A 24,435-nucleotide genomic window follows, 5' to 3' on the forward strand; every position below is an offset into this window, starting at 1 on the left:
AGAGATTCATCTCTCATAGCTGACAGACGGCTGATGTGACACAGACTTGTGGCCATGCAGCAGATTTCTAAAATAACAGAGTATTTTATTTGATGTAATTCCACTTGAGGAAATGTGATTTTGCTTCTTCTATGGGACTGTGAATAGTCCAGCCCATGCGTTTACTCTAGTGTACAGCAGAACAAGGTTTTCTCAGTCGCTTTGGTACATTTCTCAGATCAGAAATAAAATTCTCATAACTACTTGTACAACCTCCACATCATCGAGTCCCTTTTGCACATCATACATGCAAAGTCTCATTCTTTTGGTCAAATTGCAAATGCTTTGGCTCAGTAGTGCGAATAATTATGTAAAATCATCTGCTGATTCCTACATTTTCAATTGTTCATGACATGTTGGTCAAAATATATGTGACTCATCACCATGAAATGAGTCTTATGGGTGACTCTTATGGGTGGGGAATAAGACTCATTTCGTGGTGATGGGTCACATATTATACTGGTTCTCTGTTGAAAAGTCTGATCCCCCAAAACATCTGGTGCAAAATGGTCGTCATAATTGCTCAAGCATGTTCTCTATACATCTGTATAACTGCGTGTGTGTATATATACAGTACTGTGCAAAAGTCTTAGGCAGTCCAAAGAAATGTTTGAAGCTGTTTATCTGGGTAGCAAGTGTATTTTGGCTTAGAACAAAAAACACAATTTAACATTAGAACGTCTGCAAATTAAGAGTAACACAATAAAAAACTAGTAAGCCGTTCCATGATTTTGTTAAATTTCACCATTATCAATTAAATAATTAAATATATTGGTTTAAAAAGTCAGTGAGAGATTGACTAGCTGTATGAGGTCTGCTAGTGGCCAAGTCAAAAAATACATGGCTGCACTGGACGGTCGCTGCAAGTACTAGGATGATTTTAGCAGAGGTTCTGAAATGGCGAAGCTGACACACTTTGACAGGCATCATATCATAGTTTTACACCAACAGGAGGATAACACTTCAATCTCCCAAATTCCTGTGAAAATGTTACTGTGACACATAGGCGATTAACTACACACTAATACAATCCAAATCCAAAACACACATGGTAAATGTGCTTTTCTACTTTTATGAGAACTGAAAGCACTTTACAATTCATGCCTCACATTCACCCATCCACACACCGGGGGCGGAGGCTGCCATGCAAGGCGCCAACCTGCACGCCGGGAGCAATTTGGGGTTCAGTGTCTTGCTCAAGGACACTTTGATGGGGTCACGAGAAACCAGGGCTCGAACCTGCAACTCTCTGGTTGCTAAACGATAGCACTACCTCCTGCGCCACCATCTTCCCCAAATGAAAGGAGAAGGAGGTTCCTCGGAGCTCCGAGATGTGTTTGGCTGTAATAAATCTGTAATATAGCTATATGACATAGTTTTTGATAACACCAGCATTTATTTTTTAGGCAAAAATGGCAGGCAGATCAGAACTGGCCAGATTTGATGTTGCAGCTTTTAATGAAAGACAAAACAAAATTTAAAAGTGCTGAAGTTTGAATGATTGTGTGTTTATTTCAGTTGTTGATGTTGATAAGATTGGTTTCCTCATACAAATACAACACACATGATGTTTACTTGAAATGACTGAAAAGTGATACCAGGATCAGGGGGTCAATAAGCTTTTAAGTAATAATGTGGATTGTGCTTGGGATAGAAGCTGCATGTTGTGTTGAAGAAAAGTACAGATTTTCATTTTACAAAATATTCAAATTAATTGTAATAATAATATTAGTGACGTTCATTTTTAGATGACATTAATTACATAACTAATAATACATTGAGAAGAAATGTTTTGTTATTGTGTAGATAGAAAGACATGAAAGTAATGTGGAAAATCGCCTCTTACCACTGAAACACATTGGGGGTATTAGCACATAGGTGGTGCTAATAATAGTACTGCAGCCAGCCAGTAGGGGGCGCTTGACATGTTGCGTTTTCACCTTTTAGAGACGTTATGGTCTCCATGTTTTTTGCAGTCAGTGCTTTGATCACAGATTTGAAAGCAGTATGCATAATGCATCAGGACTCACACTGAAATTGCCTATATGTGGATATATTATGCAACATGGCTCTGTAGGAACGCTGGTACCTTGGAAACACATATAAACAAATATACCTTATATGTCAGTTTGGATATGGGTGTGGCTGCAACTGGAGAGGCTTGTAGTACGTATTCTGCAAAAATTTTCATAAAGGTTGTTGCAAATATTATGTAGAAAATATGACAGAGACTTGAATGCAAACATGGGTTTTGTTGGGAAAATATCAGTTCATGAAATACATTAGTTGAGGAAACTGAGGTTATTTTAACTCTTATTTAATACTATTAAGCACAGACACGTCACAAGGAAAATAAACTATTATTTATAATAATTTATATAGCATGCAATGATTAAACATAAAAAACTATAGCATAGAAAAATTCAATGTTACTATCGGACAACATGGCTATGGAAATATAACAGAGAGCGGTGAGCTGGAGACCAGAGTCTTGACCCTGAGGAGTGAAATAAAATATTTAATTTCTCTGTTGCATCACAAACCTGACAGATACACTACTTGTCAAAAAGAAAAGAACTTACTTCCTCACGCATTTCTAAAAGGCTGTTTTTGTCAAATCCCTGCAACTCACTGAAAAACAACAGATCAAATTCACATATTATGACATAAATAAAAATATAATATAGACATATAATATAGACAGTTCATGGGGCATTTTGTAATACTCAAGACACACCAAGGCCATGCAGAGTGCATACTGATAAAAGGGAGGGGAGGGGGGAATACTTCAATACATTCTCTGTATTACAAGTCCAACAATTCAAGGTGGTCTGTCTTACAATTGTCATGCGCCGCTCGTCCGCTCCTCCCGTGTGCCACGCCCCCTCGTTAACCTCGTGTGGAATCCCGATGTCATTCGCTGTTTCCAGTTGTTTTCATTAGTCCTATGTATTTAACTCCGCTTCAAAATATGTTTTCCCAATCATGTCATTTAAGTCGCTACTTCTATTGTCCCGTGTTCCTAGCTGGTTTCCCCAATAAATCCTTTGTTTCCCCGATTCGTGACGTGACAACAATCAACATGAACACACCACAGTCCACAGAACCAATCTGATGAGGAACATCCTGCGAAATACAATATAGTACTAACGAAGACATTTGTTACAATTCTAATACAAATGTAACGACAGAAAATGCTGAAATCCACTTTACCATGTTTTTCAAGTATTTTCCAGTGTCCTGGACTTATTCTGTTTGTCAGTTTGCTGCAAATAGAAATTTGGAATTGTCAGGGGCACAATAACTACAGCTTTCCATGTAAACGGGATTAAAGCTCTATGTAGGAATTAATTGACACACAGAAGACCTTTTGTCACATTTGTAAATCTTTCACTGTTGCGCCGCGTCTGGCTGTGAGTGTGACCCAGAGCGTATGACAGTCTCTGCCCCAACTGTCGGCAGGAATGAACTTAGAAATTTATGATTAAAAAAGACCTAACAATACGACTTAAATGTTATAGCATTTATTGTACAATATACTATACATATGATCAGGAGCGCACATAACTGCATGGTGCGCAAGTACGCATTCCCCGTACACGCGTGGCAATTCCTTGTTGTAGCAGCGCAAATGCGTATTTATTTTATGTGCATTCACGCTATGACAAGAAATTACCGTGCATCTTAACATTTATGTGGCTAATTTGTACTACTTCTGCGACATGAAGGCTAAAATACACAATGATTTCTTGTCCTAACAGCGCGAATGCACATAAAATAAACAAGCATTTGCGCTGCTACAAGACATTACCGCGCGTATCGGTTTAAACAGCGAATAAGTACTTTCATACCAGTTATGTGCCCCCGGCATATGATCATTTTTGCATATAAAATAAAGGGCAGACTTACGCAGGGTTGCCAACTTTGGTCAGCTGATTGGCGTGAGATTTTCAATTCGAGACAAGTCTACACACGTATTCACATTTATATAACGGTTTTATTACCTTGTAAATAGTCTTCAGGATTTGCATACTGCCCAAACACTTTTGATGTAGCCAGTTTTAGGTTTTAAATGGATTAATAGAGATTCTCCATAAGATTTATTGCTGTGTGCGTTTGAGTCTGAAAGCCCGAGTCTCGCGCCAGATGCGTCAGAGTTGGCAACCTGCTTACAGCCGAATCGGACCTACGACCGGTCAGTCGGAGCCGAACGCGGCCGAAAGTCACCGACGAGCTGCAGAGGATCGCATCGTCTGTTATGGTACGAATAGGCGTCCGTGACAACAGCTTGGTTACTTTTGAATCACATGTACTTATCTTCTCAAACTTTTTGAGCATCTGAACGACTGGTTGCATTTTGAAGGGACTTGACGTCTAAAAAAATGGAGAACAAAGAAATCAGCGTTGTTAAGATCAAAATTAAAATAACAATCAAGGTTAAAATAACAATGAATGAAGGCATGATTAAGAAGATGGATGACACGGACAAGCAGCCCCAATCGACACGGAGGGTGTCTGACATGCCGAAGGTAAAGCCCTGGCTTAAGTGACTTTATTAGAACACTTTAATTAGAGCATAAAATGTGTCATATCAATAACCTTTCCTTGTTTTAACAACTGGCTATCCCAGACTGGAAGAGAAGAAAACGACCGTGGCCAGAGGGTTCGTCCGTGGAGCGGGAGGGACAGGCTACCCACGCTGGAGGAAGAAGGAGCTACGAGGAGGAGGCCCCAGCTGAAATACCTTTATCGTACGGACAGCAACGGCTCCTGCGATCTACAACCAGAGAGAGGCCAGGGGCAGCGTCAGCGATCCGCGGAGCAGCAACTCCTGCAACGAATGCACGGACTCATGGGTTATGGACGGAAACAGAGGACTGACAGAGACATTATTGGTGACGGACTTGTGGGTTATGGCCGGGGACGGAGGGATAATAGAGACATTGTTTAAGTATTATTATATATATAAGATAGGATAAGATAAGATAGGATAAGAGGCTTAGATGAAATATGTTAAGATAGGCTAAGTTAACATATGATAAGATAAGCTAAGTTAAAATATCATTAGATAGGCTAAGTTAAAATATGATAGGCTAAGTTAAGATAGGAGATTTACAATAAAACATATACTTATTTTTTAAACTGTGTCTTTGTAATCTCTTCAGTGTTGTGTCTGTCTTTGATAATTTTGGATCTTTAATTTATATTCGACACTCTCCTCAACGTCAATAAGCAGAGACGGAGGAAGGTACGGTTAAGTAAAGAAAAACAATAAATTATCAAAATTACAGTGTTATCTTATTTTGACGCAGAAAAAAAACATTTCAGTGTTACTATCACCTATGAGTTAATGGCTGCAAATGTTGGTGTTAGAAGTGCCTGTAAATAACGCGGCGTAAGTTTAACTCTGGTGTGTTTCTGAAAAACGCGCCGCCCTCTGCCTCTCATTCAGCGAACGTATAGGAGGCTATTCTGGTAAGTAACAGGTAAAGTTGTCATTTAACGTAATGCTAACGTACATTACCAGTTAATAAGTGTTTTACTGTATCACGCACCTTACGTCATTTATAGTTTTAGTCCGGTGCACTCTGTATCCATGTTAACTAACTAGCTAATGTTAACGTGACGGAGTACAGTCTTGCAGCTTGGGGATTCCCACCCCTGTCCGCGGCCAGTATTCCGCTGGGGGGTTTGCGGAGGTGTTGATTGCAAATGCAAACGATCCCCTTATGTTCGTGCGTTGTGTTCGGATGTGAAAATAGAAGATGACTATCAAATTCAATGTTTATGTCATATTATACAAGATAAGACTGAAAATAGCTTGCCCTGCATAAGGATGCCATGCAGTCAGAGCATGATCAAGACAGGGTGTGAGTGTGGAAAAAAGACAAATGTAACAGTATTTGAGGGAAGAGTGAGAAGGAGGGAAATGTAAAGAGAAGGAGGTTCCTCGGAGCTCCGAGATGTGTTTGGCTGTAATAAATCTGGAATATAGCTATATGACATAGTTTTTGATAACACCAGCATTTATTTTTAGGCAAAAATGGCAAGCAGATCAAAACTGGCCAGATTTGATGCTGCAGCTTTTATTGAAAGACAAAACAAAATTTAAAAGTGCTGGAGTTTGAATGACTGTGTGTTTATTTCAGTTATTTTATATTGGGCTCAAGGATTGGTTTCATCATACAAATACAGCACAGATAATGTTTACTTGAAATTACTGAAAAGTAAGTGATACCAGAATCAGGGTGTCAATAAGCTTTTAAGTAATAATGTGGATTGTGCTTGGGATAGAAGCTGCATGTTGTGTTGAAGAAAAGTATAGATTTTCATTTGACAAAATATGCAAATTAAATGCAATAATAATATTAGTGACATTCATCTTTAAATGACATTAATTACATACCTAATAATACTTTGAGAAGAAATGTTTTGTCATAATTTTCTATTATCATTGCTTCTTACAGTAAATTATTCTTGATGCCCCCAGTCGGTGCCCATGTATGTAAAATATGTGGGTAGGATGCCGGTTAAACCCCCCGATTCACGTGCAGCATTTGATCACAGTTGACCCCATTCATGCTGGGCAGAGTCATCCTGTCTTAGCAGAGTCCTGCTGAAGCTGTCTGTGAGCTTATTCTCCAGGTCTCACTGGCTTTTGTGTGGCTCCCCACACTTCTGTCACAGTAGACAGTCCTGCCTGCCTGCAGCTTAACCAATGAAGCGGCTCTTTCCTTGCATATAATTAATGCAGCAGCTATTTACTTGCATCTATCACTCAGGCGGCTGCTTCCCTGCATGTGACCTACTACAGTGTTTTATAAGGTGTTTCCTTTGCTGTTCTCAGTCTCTGCCCCAATTCCCAAGATTCTTTCGCAGTTTTTCCTGCCATCTCTGCCACAGCTTCAGCTGCATTGTCTGCAGTCTCTCCTGCACTGTCTGCTCTGGCTGCAGCTCTGCCTCTTTCAACCCCCCCCCCCCCCCTCCTATGGCTCCTGCTGCAGCCAAACCCCCCGCAGTTACACCCACTATTCCTACTACTGCTCCTGCTCCTAATGCCCAACTGCCCCAGCTTCTGCAACTCCTGCTGCCCCAACTGCCCCAGCTCACTCTCTCTCTTGCTCTTCTCCTGATCTCAGACTCCCCTGCTTCCTCTCCTCTCTCCTCCATCTCTTCTTTTGTCTTTTTCACCTCCATTTCTGCTATTACCTGGAGCGATTTATTTGTGTAATGACTGCTGCCATTGTTTGTCACCATGTTCTCTATAGCTGTCAGCAGCTGTTTAATCTGAAGGCTGTTACTCCTGTACTCTGATTCATCCAGGTTTCCATCAGAGCTTGAAGGTCCTCCTGACGCTTGGCCTGGTTCCTGATCAGGTGTGATGATCTTTGTTCTAGCAGCCAATTCTTCATTTCCTCCAGTGTCTGAACAGCCTGTGATTCCCCAGCTTCTCTCCTCTCTATCATCACTTGCTGTAGTTGTTCCACGAGATCTGCAGACTGAGCATTTTTATCTTTTCTGTTCCAGTGCTTAGAGTGAATGACATGGACTCGGCCTCCACACTTATCAACAAGTTCCTTCAGATCCTTGTTCTCCTTCACATATTCCTCAGTGGTTTGGTTTTCTTTAAGCTCATCAGCCTGTGTGAAGAGGACACCTGTGTGTTTCAGGGCTTCCTCCCCAAACCACTTCAGTACCATCTTCACTGACTCGTTCTCTTCCCCCAGGATAACTTTTCCTGTGCTGCTCTTCCTAGATCCTGTGTTTCCCAAAAGCACAATTCTTACTTCAGAAGGTGCTTTGGGAGAGAAACACGATATCAGTTACCGTGAATGTTATAGATTTGTGTCAGTTTGATTGAAGACTCATAGCAATTTGCTAAAATCAAGCCTGTCAACAGGAGGCACCGTGAATGTGGTTATAATGAACAGAAACATGTGATATTGCTGTGGAAATTCTCCAGTATGACTTTAGCATGTCTTGGGTGCAGCTACTTTATTCTGTCAGCAGATGGCAGTGCAGAGCCACACAAAGCATGAGCATATGAGGAAGACACTGAGAGTGAGAGGTACTTTTTTTACAATAACTCCTTTCATCACTGAACACAGGTTTCCTCGTTCTGCTTAGCCAATTATAAACCTAATTTCTCTATTTGTTTTTACCTGAACTTTACTCTAAGCAGAAGCTGGGCTAAAATAACTTAAATTAACAGGCGGGATTCAGCTCTGTTGCCGCAGGGCAGTTAGTTAAGCAGTAAGCAGCATGTCTATATCACCAGCAGCCAAACACACAGATACAAAGAAACAGGATGTGCTGCAACTGCACACAGCAAAGGCCTATATGACTGTAAATGTGCCCTTTACAGCCAGCAGAGCCTTTCAGAGTAAGACCCTCAGTCACACCTCCACCTCAGAGGTTCATCAGCTGGTCTGAGTTCGGCTCAGTGGATGTCAGTGTAGCTGATGCCCCAGTTACAGAATCTCTGACCATCAGAGTAAGACCCTCAGTCACACCTCCACCTCAGAGATTCATCAGCTGGTCTGAGTCCGGCTCAGTGGATGTCAGTGTAGCTGATGCCCCAGTTACAGAATCTCTGATCATCAGTCTACGTGCTTCAGAGAGAGATAGATGAAGAACAACTGGGAGGCATATCAGCACAAATGCACATAAAATATGTACGCATTTGCATTGCTACAACAATCGATTGCCGCACGTAGCCCTTTTAAAGGTGAATGTATACTTGCATACCAGTTATGTCAACCCTGCCTATAGAGACATTTGGAATAAGAGTGACTCAGCTGAAAGAATATCAGCTCTCTCCCAGCTTTGTGGTGGATATAGAAGATCATACCATCACTCATGTTGGGACGTGATCCAAAGCTGTGTGACCTGCTCCTCCAAACTGCATGTATTACAAACAAATGGAAGAAAAACAATCAGTTGCCATTTTGGGCATATTTGTCAGTTTGGCTCATTCTCTGACTGACTGTGACATAGATTAACTGCGACTCCAGCTCAGCTTCTCTCTATTCTCATCACTGAGTGTGTGGAGGATATAGAACATCTAAGCCCTCATCATGAACTAATGTCAGGACCTGTGTCAGTGCTACATCGCCAACCTCAGATTCCTTTGCCTATGCATGTGTCATTACGCATGATGAAAACACAGACTGTTTATCATAGTCTCAGTGCACCAGTCTCAGTCTACAAGGATGAGCTTGATGGGCCGAAAGGCCTCCTCTCATTTGGAAATTTCTTATGTTCTTACAGTTCTGTGATTCTGTGACCTCAATAAATTATCTCTATTTGTTTCTGTTTTACAGAACACATCACTGCAGAATGAAACATGGGAACGCCTTCATAAATCAACCTGAATGATTCCTGCTCTTAGAGGAATGTCTTACGAGGAGAGGTTAGCTGAGCTGAATCTGTTCAGCCTCCAGCAAAGGAGACTGAGGGGGGACATGATCCAGGTATATAAGATTCTAACAGGTATGGATGCTGTTCAGCTAAATAGTTACTTAAATATTAGTAAAAAATATGAGAACTCGTGGCCATAGGTGGAAATTAGCAGGGGAACATTTAAACTGGATTTGAGGAAGCACTTCTTTACTCAGTGTGTAGTTAGAGTATGGAATAGTCTTCCCGTTAGTGTAGTGCAAGCTAAAACCTTGGGTTCCTTTAAATCAGAGCTAGATTGTCACATATGCTGGGGCACAGAATGGGGAAACAGGACCAGGAGGAAAGGAGTCGGAGAATCACAGGGTTTAATTCAGAGTGAAGACAAACAGGAACACGGAACAGGCAGAAAAGACGCAATGGCGTTAATGACCGGACTGAGGAAACATACTTTAACGCAGACTTAAATACACAAAATGTACAGACAGCTATTCCAGTTAACAACAACTACAGACTATTCCATACTCTAACACAGGGATTCCACACAGGATAGATGAGAGGGCGTGGCACACGGGAGAATCAAACGAGCAGGGCATGACATGGATACAGATTTTAATAAATCTGGACTGTGGGGGGAAACCGGAGTACCCGGAGGAAAACCCACGACGACATGGGGAGAACATGCAAACTCCACACACATGTGACCCAGGTGGAGATTCGAACCCCGGTCCTAGAGGTGTGAGGCGACAGTGCTAACCACTGCACCACCATGCCACCCCCAGATACTTATTCAACTTATTTTATTACTAGACACAGATATTTCCTCTTTTTGCTTAGCAAAAGGAAAACCTCATTTCTATACATAGTTTGTTAACCCGAACACTAACAGAAAAGCTTAGACATGCAGCCACACTTAGCAATTTCACGAAAGATGCGTCTGTCCAGCTCAGTGGATGTCAGTCTAGCTCAGGGGTCGGCAACCGAATTGAGAAGAGCCACTTTTCGGAAAAGCATTGAAGCCACAGAATTTATTCTAAATAGTTTAGCAACATTTGTATAGACACGAACAATAAAGTGTAAAGAAACAAGTAATTTTCAATGTTTCATGGACTCCCGACCAAATGCCATGTCTCTCATTTTATTAATTAATATCGTTTTCTTTTTTAAATGAACAGGTTAAGGTGTCCCGCTGCTTTGATAAAACAGTCTTTATCGTATTCAGCGCGCTGTAGGACTTTCCATGTTTATAATCTCCCGAGACGCCACTAAACTGTCAGCAACTGCGGCACAACTTTTAAAGTACAAGCTGACAGAATAGCTGTGAATGCGAATCTTACTGTCCATTCACATATAAATACTCAATGTAATAGTTGTGAATGCGAATCTTACTGTCCTTTCACATATAAATACTGAATGTAATAGCTGTGAATGCAAATCTTACTGTCCATTCACATATAAATACTCAGTGTAATAGCTGTGAATGCGAATCTTACTGTCCATTCACATATAAATACTGAATGTAATAGCTGTGAATGCGAATCTTACTGTCCATTCACATATAAATACTCAATGTAATAGCTGTGAATGCGAATCTTACTGTCCATTCACATATAAATACTCAATGTAATAGCTGTGAATGCGAATCTTACTGTCCATTCACATATAAATACTCAGTGTAATAGCTGTGAATGCGAATCTAACTGTCCATTGACATATAAATACTCAATGTAATAGCTGTGAATGCGAATCTTACTGTCCATTCACATATAAATACTCAATGTAATAGCTGTGAATGCGAATCTTACTGTCCATTCACATATAAATACTGAATGTAATAGCTGTGAATGCGAATCTTACTGTCCATTCACATATAAATACTCAATGTAATAGCTGTGAATGCGAATCTTACTGTCCATTCACATATAAATACTCAATGTAATAGCTGTGAATGCGAATCTTACTGTCCATTCACATATAAATACTCAGTGTAATAGCTGTGAATGCGAATCTAACTGTCCATTGACATATAAATACTCAATGTAATAGCTGTGAATGCGAATCTTACTGTCCATTCACATATAAATACTCAATGTAATAGCTGTGAATGCGAATCTTACTGTCCATTCACATATAAATACTGAATGTAATAGCTGTGAATGCGAATCTTACTGTCCATTCACATATAAATACTCAATGTAATAGCTGTGAATGTGAATCTTACTGTCCATTCACATATAAATACTCAATGTAATAGCTGTGAATGTGAATCTTACTGTCCATTCACATATAAATACTCAATGTAATAGCTGTGAATGCGAATCTTACTGTCCATCCACATATAAATACTCGATGTACATCTATATAGCTGATGCCCCAGTTACAGAATCTCTGACAATCAGAGTAAGACCCTCAGTCACACCTCCACCTCAGAGATTCATCAGCTGGTCTGAGTCCCGCTCACTGGATGTCAGTGTAGCTGATGCCCCAGTTACAGAATCTCTGACCATCAGTCTACGTGCTTCAGAGAGAGACAGACGGAGCACAGCTGGGAGGCCCAGACAGCAGAGCAGAAAAGCCAGTGTGGTAACTGACTCACCAGCCATGCTCTCCTATAGGTTGGTGTCCGAAGCTGCTTTGCACTGAGCGCCTATAACTGCAAGTGAATAAACGTGAATGTTATGGTCTGTTTAAGACAAAAAGTCAGAGAACAAATAGGACAATTTGGGCTGATTCACACAGATTCTCACGTTAGCAAATATCTAGTAATAACTGTGGTGAGATTCACGTATATCACAATTCTTTGCAAATTGTGCTGTAGGTATTATGTTAAAAAAACATACAATTTACAATAAAACAATGTATAATTTACAGAGTAATGTGAGCAGACTGGATATATTTATACAATAATATAGGAGTGTAATAAAATATGTAGTGTAACTCCTTAGTCCAAAAATGAAAGTACCAAATAAATAAATTAAAATGTTCATTCCCTGATAATTTATTTTCTATGTGACTGAATTTACCATCAAGTTTCTGAATGAAATAAAATCAAGTCATGTCAATTTCAGTTATTTGCCAAATATATTGTTTATACAGCTCCATTACTGTGTTTAACAGGACACAGATATAAATTATTAAAAAAAAGATAAAATCATTAATATCCACAAATAACGTACAGTCACTGACCACTTACCACCTCAGGTCTCCTGATACGCTTGTAGCTGAAGTGTCTGCAGCTGATCTCCAGCCCTAGGTTTATATCGTAGTGCCAGAGCTAACTTGTTCCTCCAGTTTAAGTTGCATTTCCCAGCATGCAAAGCGACATGCCCTTGTGTTTAATGTAAATAGGTCCCCAGAGCAAAGGTGTTTAGTAGAATGGAGACAGAATTCACTGCATGCTGATTGTATTCGTTCACATGAATGATTTCCCCCTGCTTATGAAAGCTGGCATAAGTGTCAACTGCCAGCGGCTCCTTTCCAGATCGGTATTCTGTCTATAAGTTATAATTTAGCATTTTCGGAAACATTCTTTGGACAAAAACTCATTTTGCTGATAAATGTTCAAAGCGTTTAATATCATGACTCAAATGTTTCATGCTATACTGCGTAGTTTAATCGCCATTCAGAAGTTTTACAATGTGTCTTTCTAAAAGGGGAAAACTCACAACATATCGGAAACACTTCTCACACTCAAATTTCTAAATATTTCTGAAAATCCACATTCTTAGGGGCTTTTATTAGTGGAACAAACAATGAATGCACTGCTGTTCAGCAAGCATTATTTACCATGTAGCATGCTGTCGCATTAGGTGCTTGAATAGGTTACTTGTTTTAAGTTTATAGCGGTGGATTATATTTCCATTTAAAGAAGCAGCCACTCCCTTCATTTTCCGTTTCCGCCAGTCACTCCCACAAACACGGCGCATCTGTCTCTCACGCAGAAGCCTGAGGCATTTCAGCTGTTGCAGATCGTAACACAAAAGTGAAAGCAAGATAAAGTTTTAACAAGATGTATTTTTTGTAATGCAATGTACTTGTAATGAAAAAAATCTAACTATAATATCAAATAGATTCTCAACATTCTGAAAATCCACATCATTGGGAACATTTTAAAAGTGAAACAAATAATAAATGCAGTAGAAAGTTCCTTTGTACTTAGGAACAGTTTGAGCTTCACGGAAATATTTTTATATTTGCATGCAATTTATGCAAAATATTGACTGCTTCCCCTTGTAAAGAAACAGCCAACCATTTCTTTCTTTTTTCCCTCCACCACCCCCCCTCTGCGGAGGACTGCTTTATTTCTATTCATTTATTTACTTTTATTTATTTTTTCAAGAGAAGGAGAGGGAGACAGGGGGGCCCAAGATGTTATTTCAGGTGGAGTCTAGGACCCAACCTGACACGTGTGTATAGACAAACAGGCACACACATATACAAGCATACGTTCCCACCCTCATGCAGACATAAACAAATATTTACACATTCACCCAACATTTAGACACACAGAAATGAACGTCGTACACATACTCTCACTCCCCATATATACTGGACACATAATATATATGTGGACCCCTATTTTTTCCTCTGGTGTGGAGACCACCCCGGACCCCGCAGCAGCCGAGAAGCCCACGAGCCCAGACCCTGACCAGACGGCCAGCTGGAGGGCCCCAGAACCCTCAATGTCTATGTGCGATTTTAAATTGAGAGGTGGGCCCTGGCACCAGAGGTAAGGCTAAATGAACAGACCGCCCTCTGGATGCCATTCTGTGTGCCCATCCCCAACGCCCTAAATGTATGTGTCATGAGAGAGTAAGTAATGAGAGTGTCTACGTTGTAGTGTATGAATGAGGTACAGGTGGTCGCGAGGGGACAGAGGAGGAATACCTACCCTGCATCCCAGCAACGCACCTACACCTCAAAGCCTTACATGTGTGGTGGTGTGATGGAGCGGGAGGAGGGAAGCATTTAGGGATGGGGAGGAAAGGATTGGGAGGGGCAAAGTACCCCCCCTCTGGAGCCAGCTCCCCCGCTGACCCCCATAGGCACCCCCCGTTCCCCGAAATCCATCCAGGTAGGGGGGCCCAGGCCCATCCAGACCGGGGCCCAAGGCAGCGGCACCACCGGGCCCCACAGAGCCCAAGGCGCCCCACCGGACCCCACCACAGAGAAAAAAACTACCCCCGCCCCAGCATTCAGTCAACTCCCATACTGCATAAGATAAAAGACACCCAGGTTGAGTCCCTCCTCCTCTATTGGATCCCCCCCCGCAGATTGGATACCCCAAAAGCAGGGACCACCTGCGGACAGATGGTAAGAACCTCCCTGCCAGCTAAGGAGGCCCCCAGCTCCACCGATGCACTGAAGGCCCCCGAACCGGGGCTGAGCCCCCGTGCACGCACCAACCCACAACCCTGATGCTTTTGAAGCATTCGTGTCGTTTAATGTTTGAGCTAATGAATGGTAGATCCGAAATCTCTATATTATTGCATAGTGCTTGTTCTACGTCTAGCCAAGGCTCATCTAAGAGGGTATGTTTTAACCAGCCTGAGATGTTTTGGAGCCTGTTGGCTAAGAAATAGTGGTGAAAGTTAGGCAGATCTAGTCCTCCTTTGTCCTTAGTCCTTTGCAGTGTTTTTAAGCTAATACGTGGGGGTTTATCTTTCCAGAGGAATTTAGAGATGGCGGAGTCCAGAGATCTAAACCAGTCAGGTGGTGGTTTGCTCGGGATCATTGCAAATAAATAATTAATTCTTGGCAAAACCATCATTTTTATTGAGGCGACCCTTCCCATAAGTGATATGGGTAGGGATTTCCACCTAACCAGATCATCCTCTACTTTCTTTAAAAGTGGGAAATGGTTTAGTTTAGTTAAATCTGCCAGCCTAGGTGAAACGTTAATACCTAAATACTTAATATCTCCAGACTGCAGTGGAGTGGGAGAATTATTCTGGAAGGAGCAATTAATTGGGAGAACTGTAGATTTTAACCAATTTATCGAAGAGTTTATTAGTGTAATTACCTCAGAAAGAGTGGTTTGTGAATGCTGGAGAAAAAGTAACACATCATCCACATAAAGACTTACCTTATGTTCTATATTCCTGCATTTAATGCCTTTGATCACTATAGCCTGTCTAATTGCTGCTGCTAGTGGTTCAATAAAAGTTGCAAATAGTGAGGGGGAGAGAGGGCATCCCTGCCTGGTGCCCCTCTTGAGACAGAAACTGGAGGATGTTTGGTCATTCGTCCTGACATATGCTGTTGGGGAACTATATAATATGTTTAACCAGTTTTTGAAAGAGTTTCCGAAACCAAATTTGCGTAAAGCTGCAAATAAAAAATTCAAGTTAACTCTATCGAATGCTTTTTCTGCATCTAGAGACAATATTGTAATTTGAAGTTTTTTATTGCATGAATAGTCTATCAGGTTAAGTAATCTGCGTGTATTTGTTGATGAGTGCCTCCCTTTTATGAAACCAGTTTAGTCAGGATGAATTATGAGAGGGGTTATCTTCTCTATTCTTTTTGAGAGAGCTTTGCAGATTATTTTAAGGTCAACGTTAATAAGGGATATTGGATGATAGCTGGTAGGCAATGTAGGGTCTTTGCCTGGTTTTAGCAAGAGACTAATGTTAGCAGAATTCATATTTGGTGGTAGCCTACCATTTTCCCTGGTTTCTTGCAACATTCTGTGGAATGTTGGTGCCAGAGTTGTCCAGAATTCTTTATAGAATTCTGCTGGAAATCCATCTGGACCTGGCGCCTTTTTATTGGGCATACCGTTCAGGGCTTCCTGGAGTTCACCTGGTGTCAGCGGAGAGTCCAGTGCCATCGCTTGATTGTCTGATAATTTCGGAAGGGTTATACTATCAAGAAACTGATCAATTTCGTCTTTAGATGCGTTTATCTGTGGTGAATATAAATATTTGTAAAAGTCCCTGAAAGTGTTGTTTATTCTGTGAGGGTCATATACTGTATCCCCATTTCAGTCTTTAACAGCACATATAGTTGTTTTTTCCTTATTTATTTTTAACTGATTAGCTAAAAATTGACCTGATTTATTACCATGTTCATAATTTTTCCAGCGAAGTCTTTGTGCTAAGAATTGAGTTTTTTTATTAATAATTTCATTTAATTCTAGTTTTGCTTTACGTATTTTATTCAGCATTTCCTGTTCCTGGGATGAAACGTAGGCTTCTTCAAAGGATTTGATGGTTTCTTCTAATTTTTGAATACACTTGTTTTCTCTTTTCTTTTTATATGATGAGAATGAGATTATTTTACCTCTCATCACAGCTTTGCCTGCTTCCCAGAGAACAGATGCTGATGTTTCAGGCAGGTCATTATAGTCTAAATATAAAGCCCACTCTTTATTAAAATAGTTAATAAAGTCTCCATCTTTAAGCAACGATGTATTAAATCTCCAGTTTCTACTTGGTGGAGTGGCCTTCCTATTTATTAGGGTTAAAGAAACAGGAGCATGATCGCTGACAGCTATAGGGTGTATCTCTGTGTCTGAAATGTCACTCAGCAGTGAGCTACTGACTAGGAAATAATCCAGACAAGAGTAAGAGTGATGGACATGTGAGAAGAAAGTATATTCCCTACGGGTGGGGTGAAGAGAACCCCATGCATCGCAAAGTCCGTAGTCGCTCATGTACTGTTTAACTATATTTAGGGATTCCCAATTGCGCTGAGCAGCTGTACTGAGCCTGTCCATTTCTTTATCTAGTCCAAAGTTGAGGTCGCCCCCCGAAACAAGTGCGCAATCTAGGTGTTCAGAGTGTGCGGTAAAGAAAATGTGGAAGAATGAGGGGTTATCAACATTTGGACCATATATACTAACAATACATAACTTTTTGTTAAGTATAGATAATTTAATAATTATAAATCTACCCTCTGGATCTATAATTGTGTTGAGTACTGTAAAATTGACATTTTTATGTATTAAAATTGCTACCCCTCTTTGCCTAGAGTTATAGCAGGCTGAGAACACATTAGGAAATTCAGGTGTTTTAAGTTCATCAGTAGCTTGGGCAGGTCTATGAGTCTCTTGTAATAAAACAACGTCTGCCTGTAGTTTTTTAAGCTGGCCAAAAATCTTTAACCTCTTTTCTCTGGAGCCAGCTCCATGCACATTCCATGAGACAAACCTTAGTGTGCCCATAGACCGGTGTGTGCAGCTAATGTTGCACATGCAAATGAATGAGGTTTGAGCGAGCTTGTACGCGCTTGTGTGTGTGTGTGTCCTATGTGTCTGTGTGCGCTATGAGGTCGGAGTGATTGTGCTGACGCTGAGTGCGTATGTACGTGGTCGTGCCGTGCAGATGCGTAACGACTGAAGATATTGTGTGTGACAGAGTAGAAAAGCAGGTGCTCGGTGCAGTGAAAGAAGGGGGAAGTGAGGGATACATACAAAGGGGCAAGTTGGTGAGGGTTTACATGGGGACAGGAGAGAAGCGGAAACATCGCTGGTACTATAGCGCTGCGGAGACTGACGGGAATGTATTCGATATGACATCACGTTAAATTAGCAGATTGACATCTGCTCAAAAGATTTCTACTAAGGTTTTGTTCCGTCACCAGTCACTTACAAAACGATCTTCCAAAAGGGGAAAAACATAATGTGAAAACAATTTAAACTTTAAGTTCAAATAAAGAAATAAGATTTCTGAAAATTCTCATTTTTGAGAGAGTTTAACAGTGAATGAAATTATAAATGCATTACTGTAAAAATGCAGATTTACGCCAAAAACGTTTTGACCACGTCACATTTACAGCAGTGGAAAGCTCCTTCGTACTTAGGAACAGTTTGCACTTCACAGCCATGTTTTTATCTATGCGTGACAAAATCCTAAATATTAACTGAATCTCCATTGAAATAAACACCCACTCACCTCCTTATCTCTTTTCTCTATTCACTTCCACATACTGTACACTGTGCGGCTGTCATCCAAAAGCACAAGCAAGATTAAGTTTAAATGAAATGCACTGCTCAAAAAATTAAAGTGGCACTTTTAAAACACATCAGATCTCAATGGGGGAAAAAAATCATGCTGGATATCTATACTGACTGGGTAATGTTTTAGGAATGAAAGGATGCCACATTGTTTGATGGAAATGAAAATTATAAAGCTACCCTATAAAAATTATGTAAAATTTACAGTACATTATTGGCAAAAAAAAGTTGCCAATATTAAAGAACTGTAAATGTACAGATGTAGCCATTTGAATTTTCCCCAGTTTCCATGATGGGGCCTTGGCTGGTCCTTGGCTGGCCCCTGCTGGGTCCTGGGTGGGACCTTGACTGTAATGAGATGCCCCACGATGATGTAATGAACAAGGGGGCCGGCATGATCTGCCCCTTGCCTCTCTGTGTGTAAAGTACTTGCAATGATTTATCCATCCAGCAGGGAGAGCAGTGATGATGAAAGCTAAAGTGACAGTATTATTTCAGTACTGTCTACAATTGGACTGATCTCCAGGGGAAAAAAAAAGATTTCCCTTTGAATAACATATGAGCTGTGCTGGACACTAAAACAGCAGACTCAATTACTGCATCCTTTATGTATCGGGAACTTGTGAAACTCGTATCCTGTGCTGCAGTGTTATAAACCCTGGGTCTTCCCTCTGTCAGGGGAAGTGAGGCCAGTGTAATGTCCACACATCCATTTTCAGCATCCCCCCAAACCGGTCGGCATCACGTCAACTGAGATCCTATGCCAGGATGCACAAGCCTAAAGATAGGACAAGGGGGTTGTGTTTTGATATGCATGATGAAGGACGCGGAGGCAGGTGTTTGGCGAACAAAAAGGGGCTTATTGAATGGGAGTAGAGAAATGAAGAAGACCACAAGGTGTCAAAACAAGTGAGTACAGGGAAGGACATGAACAATGACCAGACTGATGAGATTGACAGTTACTTAAACACAAAAGACTAACGAGAAGTAAAAAGCAACAGGTGCAGCTCATCAAGAGCATATTAGAGACAGAAGAATCAGGCAGCTATGACATAACAGTGGGTTCACCACATGGAAGCTTCTTCTACCCCATGGTGTTGACGAGAGCAGTAAGAGTGGCAGATTCATACAAATGCACCAGAACACGTTATAGTAAATTGTATTGCTCAATAAGAAGAGCGGCATACTGTACAAACAAAAGGTCATTGGAACCAGCAACCGCAGGACTCTGAGAAAACAACCCACTGGGCTGCTGCACTGCTACCCATGTACCATCATTTTCCCATAATGCAGTGTAGACAAAAATGGTACATGCCCTTTTAAACCTATGCCAAGCTTTGCTTCATAGAGCTTAATTTATTTCATTTAAAGGCTCATCTCTCTGTTAATTGTGCCCAGTGATCTGGTCTGGAATCCATCTGAAAATTCAAGTATTGAAAGCACTCACGCTTTCTGGAAGGATCTTTGATGAAGACATACAGTGTTAGTGTGTTCATATCTAGGCACACTGTGAACATAGATAGAAAACAGAATGCATCCCCTGTTAAGCTAGACTTTATTAGACAGTTATCCCAGTGTATGCGAATCTTGCAGTTTATGATTGTCCCCTTATTTCCATTAACTTCTATGACTATTGTCTTTCACAGAACATTATTTAAACACAATGGACTACTAGAATAGCTTTAGTGTATATACAGATGTACATGTACATGATGTACATGTTATCACTATCAATTACAGGGTTTTTATGGGTTACCGTTAATTAACATGATTCATCATAATTGCCGGCAAATGTATCAGATAACGTAACTCCACTGCAAAAAATGATAATCTAAGCAAGTAAAATTTTCTTATATTTAGACAAAATTCCAGTTTCATTAATAAACTGACTACACTGCAATAAATGGCCTGTGAAATGTAAGAAATTGTTTCTGTTGTGAGGCAAAGATGGCCTAAAACTACCAAAATGTATTTTTAGTCAGTTTATTGATGAAATTAGAATTTTTTATTTTACTTCACCTTTTGGAGATGAGGCAGACCCAGGATGTGTGCAGTGTAATAATTACAGACCTAAACAAAGTAATAAGATTGATATTGTCAAGCAATGAGGGCCAGTGTGGTATATGAAAATTAAACAGATTTTAAGCTTGTTTGGCACATGATGAAATACTTCATCTGCAAGGAGGCCAAGCCAGATACAAAGCAGCAGCGTGTCCAAGCAATAGAGTTATTTTGTTTTTAAGTGGCTGTTCATTGACCCTGTAGGAGATAGTCATTGTTTTGAATTCTTCGCATGCAAAGGCAAAACGTTGCTGCGAAGTGCAAACTGTTCCTAAATACTAAGGAACTTTCCAATAATGTAAATTTGACAAGCAATCTATTGCAGAGTCCTAACTATGTCCTTGATTTCATGGCAATTAAGTATTAAATAAAAATGTTTTTGATCACATTAATAAAAATAACGTCATCATGTTCATCAAATGCATTTTCTCAACTGAATAAGTATTTCCTGAGTGACAGACTGTACCCCACCACCAGGAAACACCATCTCATGGGACTAGAGTCAGACCCTCTTTGTCGTCTCTGTGTCTGGCACCTTTCTTCATATGTTCTGGGACTGTCCTCCTGTTGCTGCTCTTTGGGATCATCTGGCCTGATCGCTCTCTTCAGTTCTTTCCTGTTCAATTCCTTTGTTCCCTGCAGTTCTTCTTCTTCTGGACTTCTCTACTCTCTCTCTCTCTCTCGCTCCCAGCAGAGGATCCTGACGTCCGCCTCATTGGCGGCTAAGTTGTTGTTGGCCTCTTGCTGGAAATCTCCTGACTGTGCCATTCCCTCTTTCTGGAAGTCCACCTTCCTCAATTTGATACTGCTTGAACTGTCTGCAGTCCGGATTAATAATTCATGTAGCTCAACCATTCAAAGTTGGCTTCAACATGTGCAGCTGGTCAAGGGCTGGTTGGAGGTTATATCCCGAGGCCATATTTCTTGTATTAAACTATTTGACATTATGTTTTATTTTCCTGACTTCTACTTTATTATTATTATTATTTTAGTTCTCTCCTTTCCTTCAGCTTTCTACCGCTGCTTTCATTTTTTTCTTTTATGGCGCTGTCTCAGGGTATATAGGGCAGGGTGGGGGTGCAAGAAGGGTGTGTGCTGTGTTGTATTTTGTTCTATGTGAATAATTATTCAATAAGATTTTGATATAGTAAAAATAAAAATAAATATTTCTGTTGAAATTTGGTTTGCAGGAAAAATTTCACAAACTCAAAGTCAGAGTCAAAGTCAAAAAAACTTCACATTGCATTTTCAGTCAAAGCATAATATTAAATACAGTATTCCTATAAGACAAGACATTCCTGAGTAGTGAACACTATTTAAAATTAAGATGACAAGAGAGAGGATGAGTATTTACAATAATAACAGTTATTACACACAGGGGCTATATACATGGGCGGTGAGTATATGCATATCTCACCAGTGCTACAATATTAACAAACAAACAAACAACAAACAAATTTATTTTTGTATAGCGCAGTATCACGACATTACATCGTCTCAAAGTGCTTTACAGCATCCCCACCCAAAGCCCCCAGTGAGTCAGCCATAGGCGACAGTGGCAAGGAAAAACTCCCTAGAAGGAAGAAACCTTGGGAGGGACCAGACTCAAAGCGGGAGCCCAACCTCCAGGGGCCGGCAGGGAGAGTCGAATAGAGAGATGGTTAAGTGCCAAGTCACACTGTCCAAATCATAAGATGTAGAAGATGACACAGGCTGAACGACGAGCTGGATGCAGGGACGTCATTGGTAGTGGCGATGTCACATGTAGCAGGGTGTGCTGGACATCTTGGTAGAAAGATATTAAGTGTATAACTGTTAATCATAATTGTTTTTGTGGGGTATGGTTTTAAACAGTATGCCGAAATGCGGGGTAAATATAAAAAATCTTCCCTATAGTATATAAATATATATAGTTTAACCCTATTATGGGTTATTTAGCCTAATCGGGGGAATGTCGAATCAATATTTGGAAGCGATTTCTCTGCTAAAATGTGCCAGTGAGCAAATTACCTCATACAGATGCTTTGACAATGGATTTTCAAGTAACACAGAGGCATTATGCCGCCAGGCAGGGCCTCCCGGTAAAGGCACTTGCCGATTAAAAGAACTAAAGATAAGAGAGCTGTTTGTGCAGTGTCCAGTGGGCCCAGTGTGTGTGTGATGAGAGAGAAATCCCTAAAGGAAGGGTCACGTGTGGATATTCCCTCAGAGATAAGCGCCTTGAAGGAGGGGACAGTTTACCCTGAGGGCTTGATATACTGTTGCGAGGCGGAGAGGCCTTGAAGGTTTAATAAGTGATGTAAAGGTACTGCCCTGAGAGAGGGCCATTGTGTGTACTGCAGGTTCTTGGATTAGTGTGAGTCAGAGACATCGCCCTAAGAGAGGGGGGTCTCCTTGTTCTGATAAAGTAAAGGTTGGGTTGCCCTAAGGGAGGGGCCCATGTGTTTTAAGTTGTGGGGGAAAAGTGCTGTTATGTCATGATGTAAAGATATTGTTAAGTTGCAAAGGAATTGTTTTAAGCAAAGGTTATGTTGTGTTGCAAATAAAAATATTGGTAAAGTAATAAGGCCAGAGAGAGCCTAAGTATTAGAAGTTGTGGGGATTTTAAAGGTCTGCTGGATCAGACTGGTTTTGTTATGCAGAAGTGGGGAAAGTGATCATATATGCAATTTTGGGTTGAATCAGAGAAAAAGCACATATATTTTTGACGGATAAGTTGAGTGATAAGGTGCATAAAGCAGAAATAAGTACCTCAGAGGTAAAACCGCTTAGGAGACTAAAATTAAAAAGGGATAAATCTATCAGGGGGACTGGATAGAGCATTTGTGCATTTCTATAGAAAATCAATTATAGTAGTGGAAGTGCGGGTAGGTGAGTTTAGAATTTTGACAAATCTTAAAATAATGTTTTTGAATATGAATGTGATTAGAAGATTCTATGGAATATAGAGACTAATTTTAGAGATAAAGGGTATTAAAGCACATCTTTGTGAGAGAACAACAGGTCATAGACAAGGGGTTTCGTGACTTCCCATGGAATTAGGGAGTTTAACAGAGAAAGCGTGAGGAGGCTCGTGTGCACGGTGGACAGACAAACGTAAAATCAGGCTGATAAAAAGGAGAGAAGGGAGGCTTTGGTATATGTGTGCCCATAGATGATTGGGTGCAACATTAGGAGTAAGTAGAAAATAATTTAGAGTCAGTGACACTTTAAGGTGAAGTAGGTTCAGTCAGGGAGAGAATTCTTATTAAGGAAAAGAAAGGAAAACAATAGAACACGGGTTGGCTGTGAGGAAATTTGGTCATTTTTATATCAGACAGGAAAACAGCCCAAGTGACAGTAGAGTGGAGGAAAGCAGTCAAATGAAGGGCCCAGTAAAGGCAGCAGACACACCAGTACAGCAGCTGGGGAGGGAGCCCCCCCTGCTTAAAACAAAGATAGAAAAGATGTCTAAAAAGTGGGAGAATAGAACAAAGGCTCTGGTAACTAAGTGGCCTAAAGGGGGCACATGGGATGTAGCAGTGTGTGGGGAGATGGAGACTCTGATAAAGTATCATAAGGCTAATAAGAACACAGAAAGGCGTAAAAAGAAAAGGCGTAAGGAACTGGAAGTTTTGAGGTTGTTTAAAGTAAAGGGAGAGACCTGGAGAAGGGACCAGAAAGCAATGAGAAAGGCATTAAGTGAGAAAGAAGAGATGAGGCAGGAAGAAATATGGCCACCGTCTTATCAAAGTCAGTACCTGTTAGTGGAAGCCCCACCTCCTTCATACAAGGGTCAGTTTCCAGTAATAGAGGGGAAGGTAGAATTCAAAGGTGAGGTGACACAGAAGGATGAAGCAGGCAGGGAGCAGAAAGGAACAGCAGGTTGTTTAGATGGATACAGGGAAGTGAGTGCATTGCTGCGGCAGGCCGTGGAGGAAGGACTGCGAGGGAGTGAGCTAATAACAGAAGGCCAGGTATGTGGGTCTGAGGAAAAG

At 40.7% G+C, this 24,435-nt stretch overlaps 2 protein-coding genes across 2 annotated transcripts in view; both read right to left on the reverse strand.

Annotated features, from left to right (window-relative positions):
- Positions 1-810: 810 nt before the first annotated feature.
- Positions 811-24,435, reverse strand: part of LOC125721589 (protein NLRC3-like) — a 114,956-nt gene continuing 91,331 nt past the window's right edge. The window contains exon 13 of the transcript XR_007385841.1: positions 811-899. The gene's annotated coding sequence lies outside the window, so the exon portion shown is untranslated. The remainder of the gene's footprint in view (positions 900-24,435) is intronic.
- On the reverse strand, positions 7,083-12,689 carry LOC125721614 (GTPase IMAP family member 2-like). Its single transcript, XM_048997591.1, has 4 exons — positions 12,632-12,689; positions 12,035-12,091; positions 8,891-8,941; positions 7,083-7,837 (listed from the first exon to the last, which is right to left on the reverse strand). The coding sequence occupies exons 2-4, from the start codon at positions 12,039-12,041 to the stop codon at positions 7,311-7,313; spliced, it is 585 nt and encodes a 194-aa protein (XP_048853548.1). The 5' UTR covers positions 12,042-12,091; positions 12,632-12,689; the 3' UTR covers positions 7,083-7,310.

This window comes from Brienomyrus brachyistius, unplaced genomic scaffold, assembly GCF_023856365.1.
Source record: "Brienomyrus brachyistius isolate T26 unplaced genomic scaffold, BBRACH_0.4 scaffold34, whole genome shotgun sequence".
Lineage (NCBI taxonomy): Eukaryota > Metazoa > Chordata > Actinopteri > Osteoglossiformes > Mormyridae > Brienomyrus > Brienomyrus brachyistius.

What these genes read in the sequence shown, in the direction of transcription:
- LOC125721614 (XM_048997591.1), bottom strand. An exon ending in ACGTCCCAACATGAGTGATG is followed by an intron (nt 7,838 to 8,890) that starts GTATGATCTTCT and finishes TCTCTCCCAAAG; the next exon opens with CACCTTCTGAAGTAAGAATT.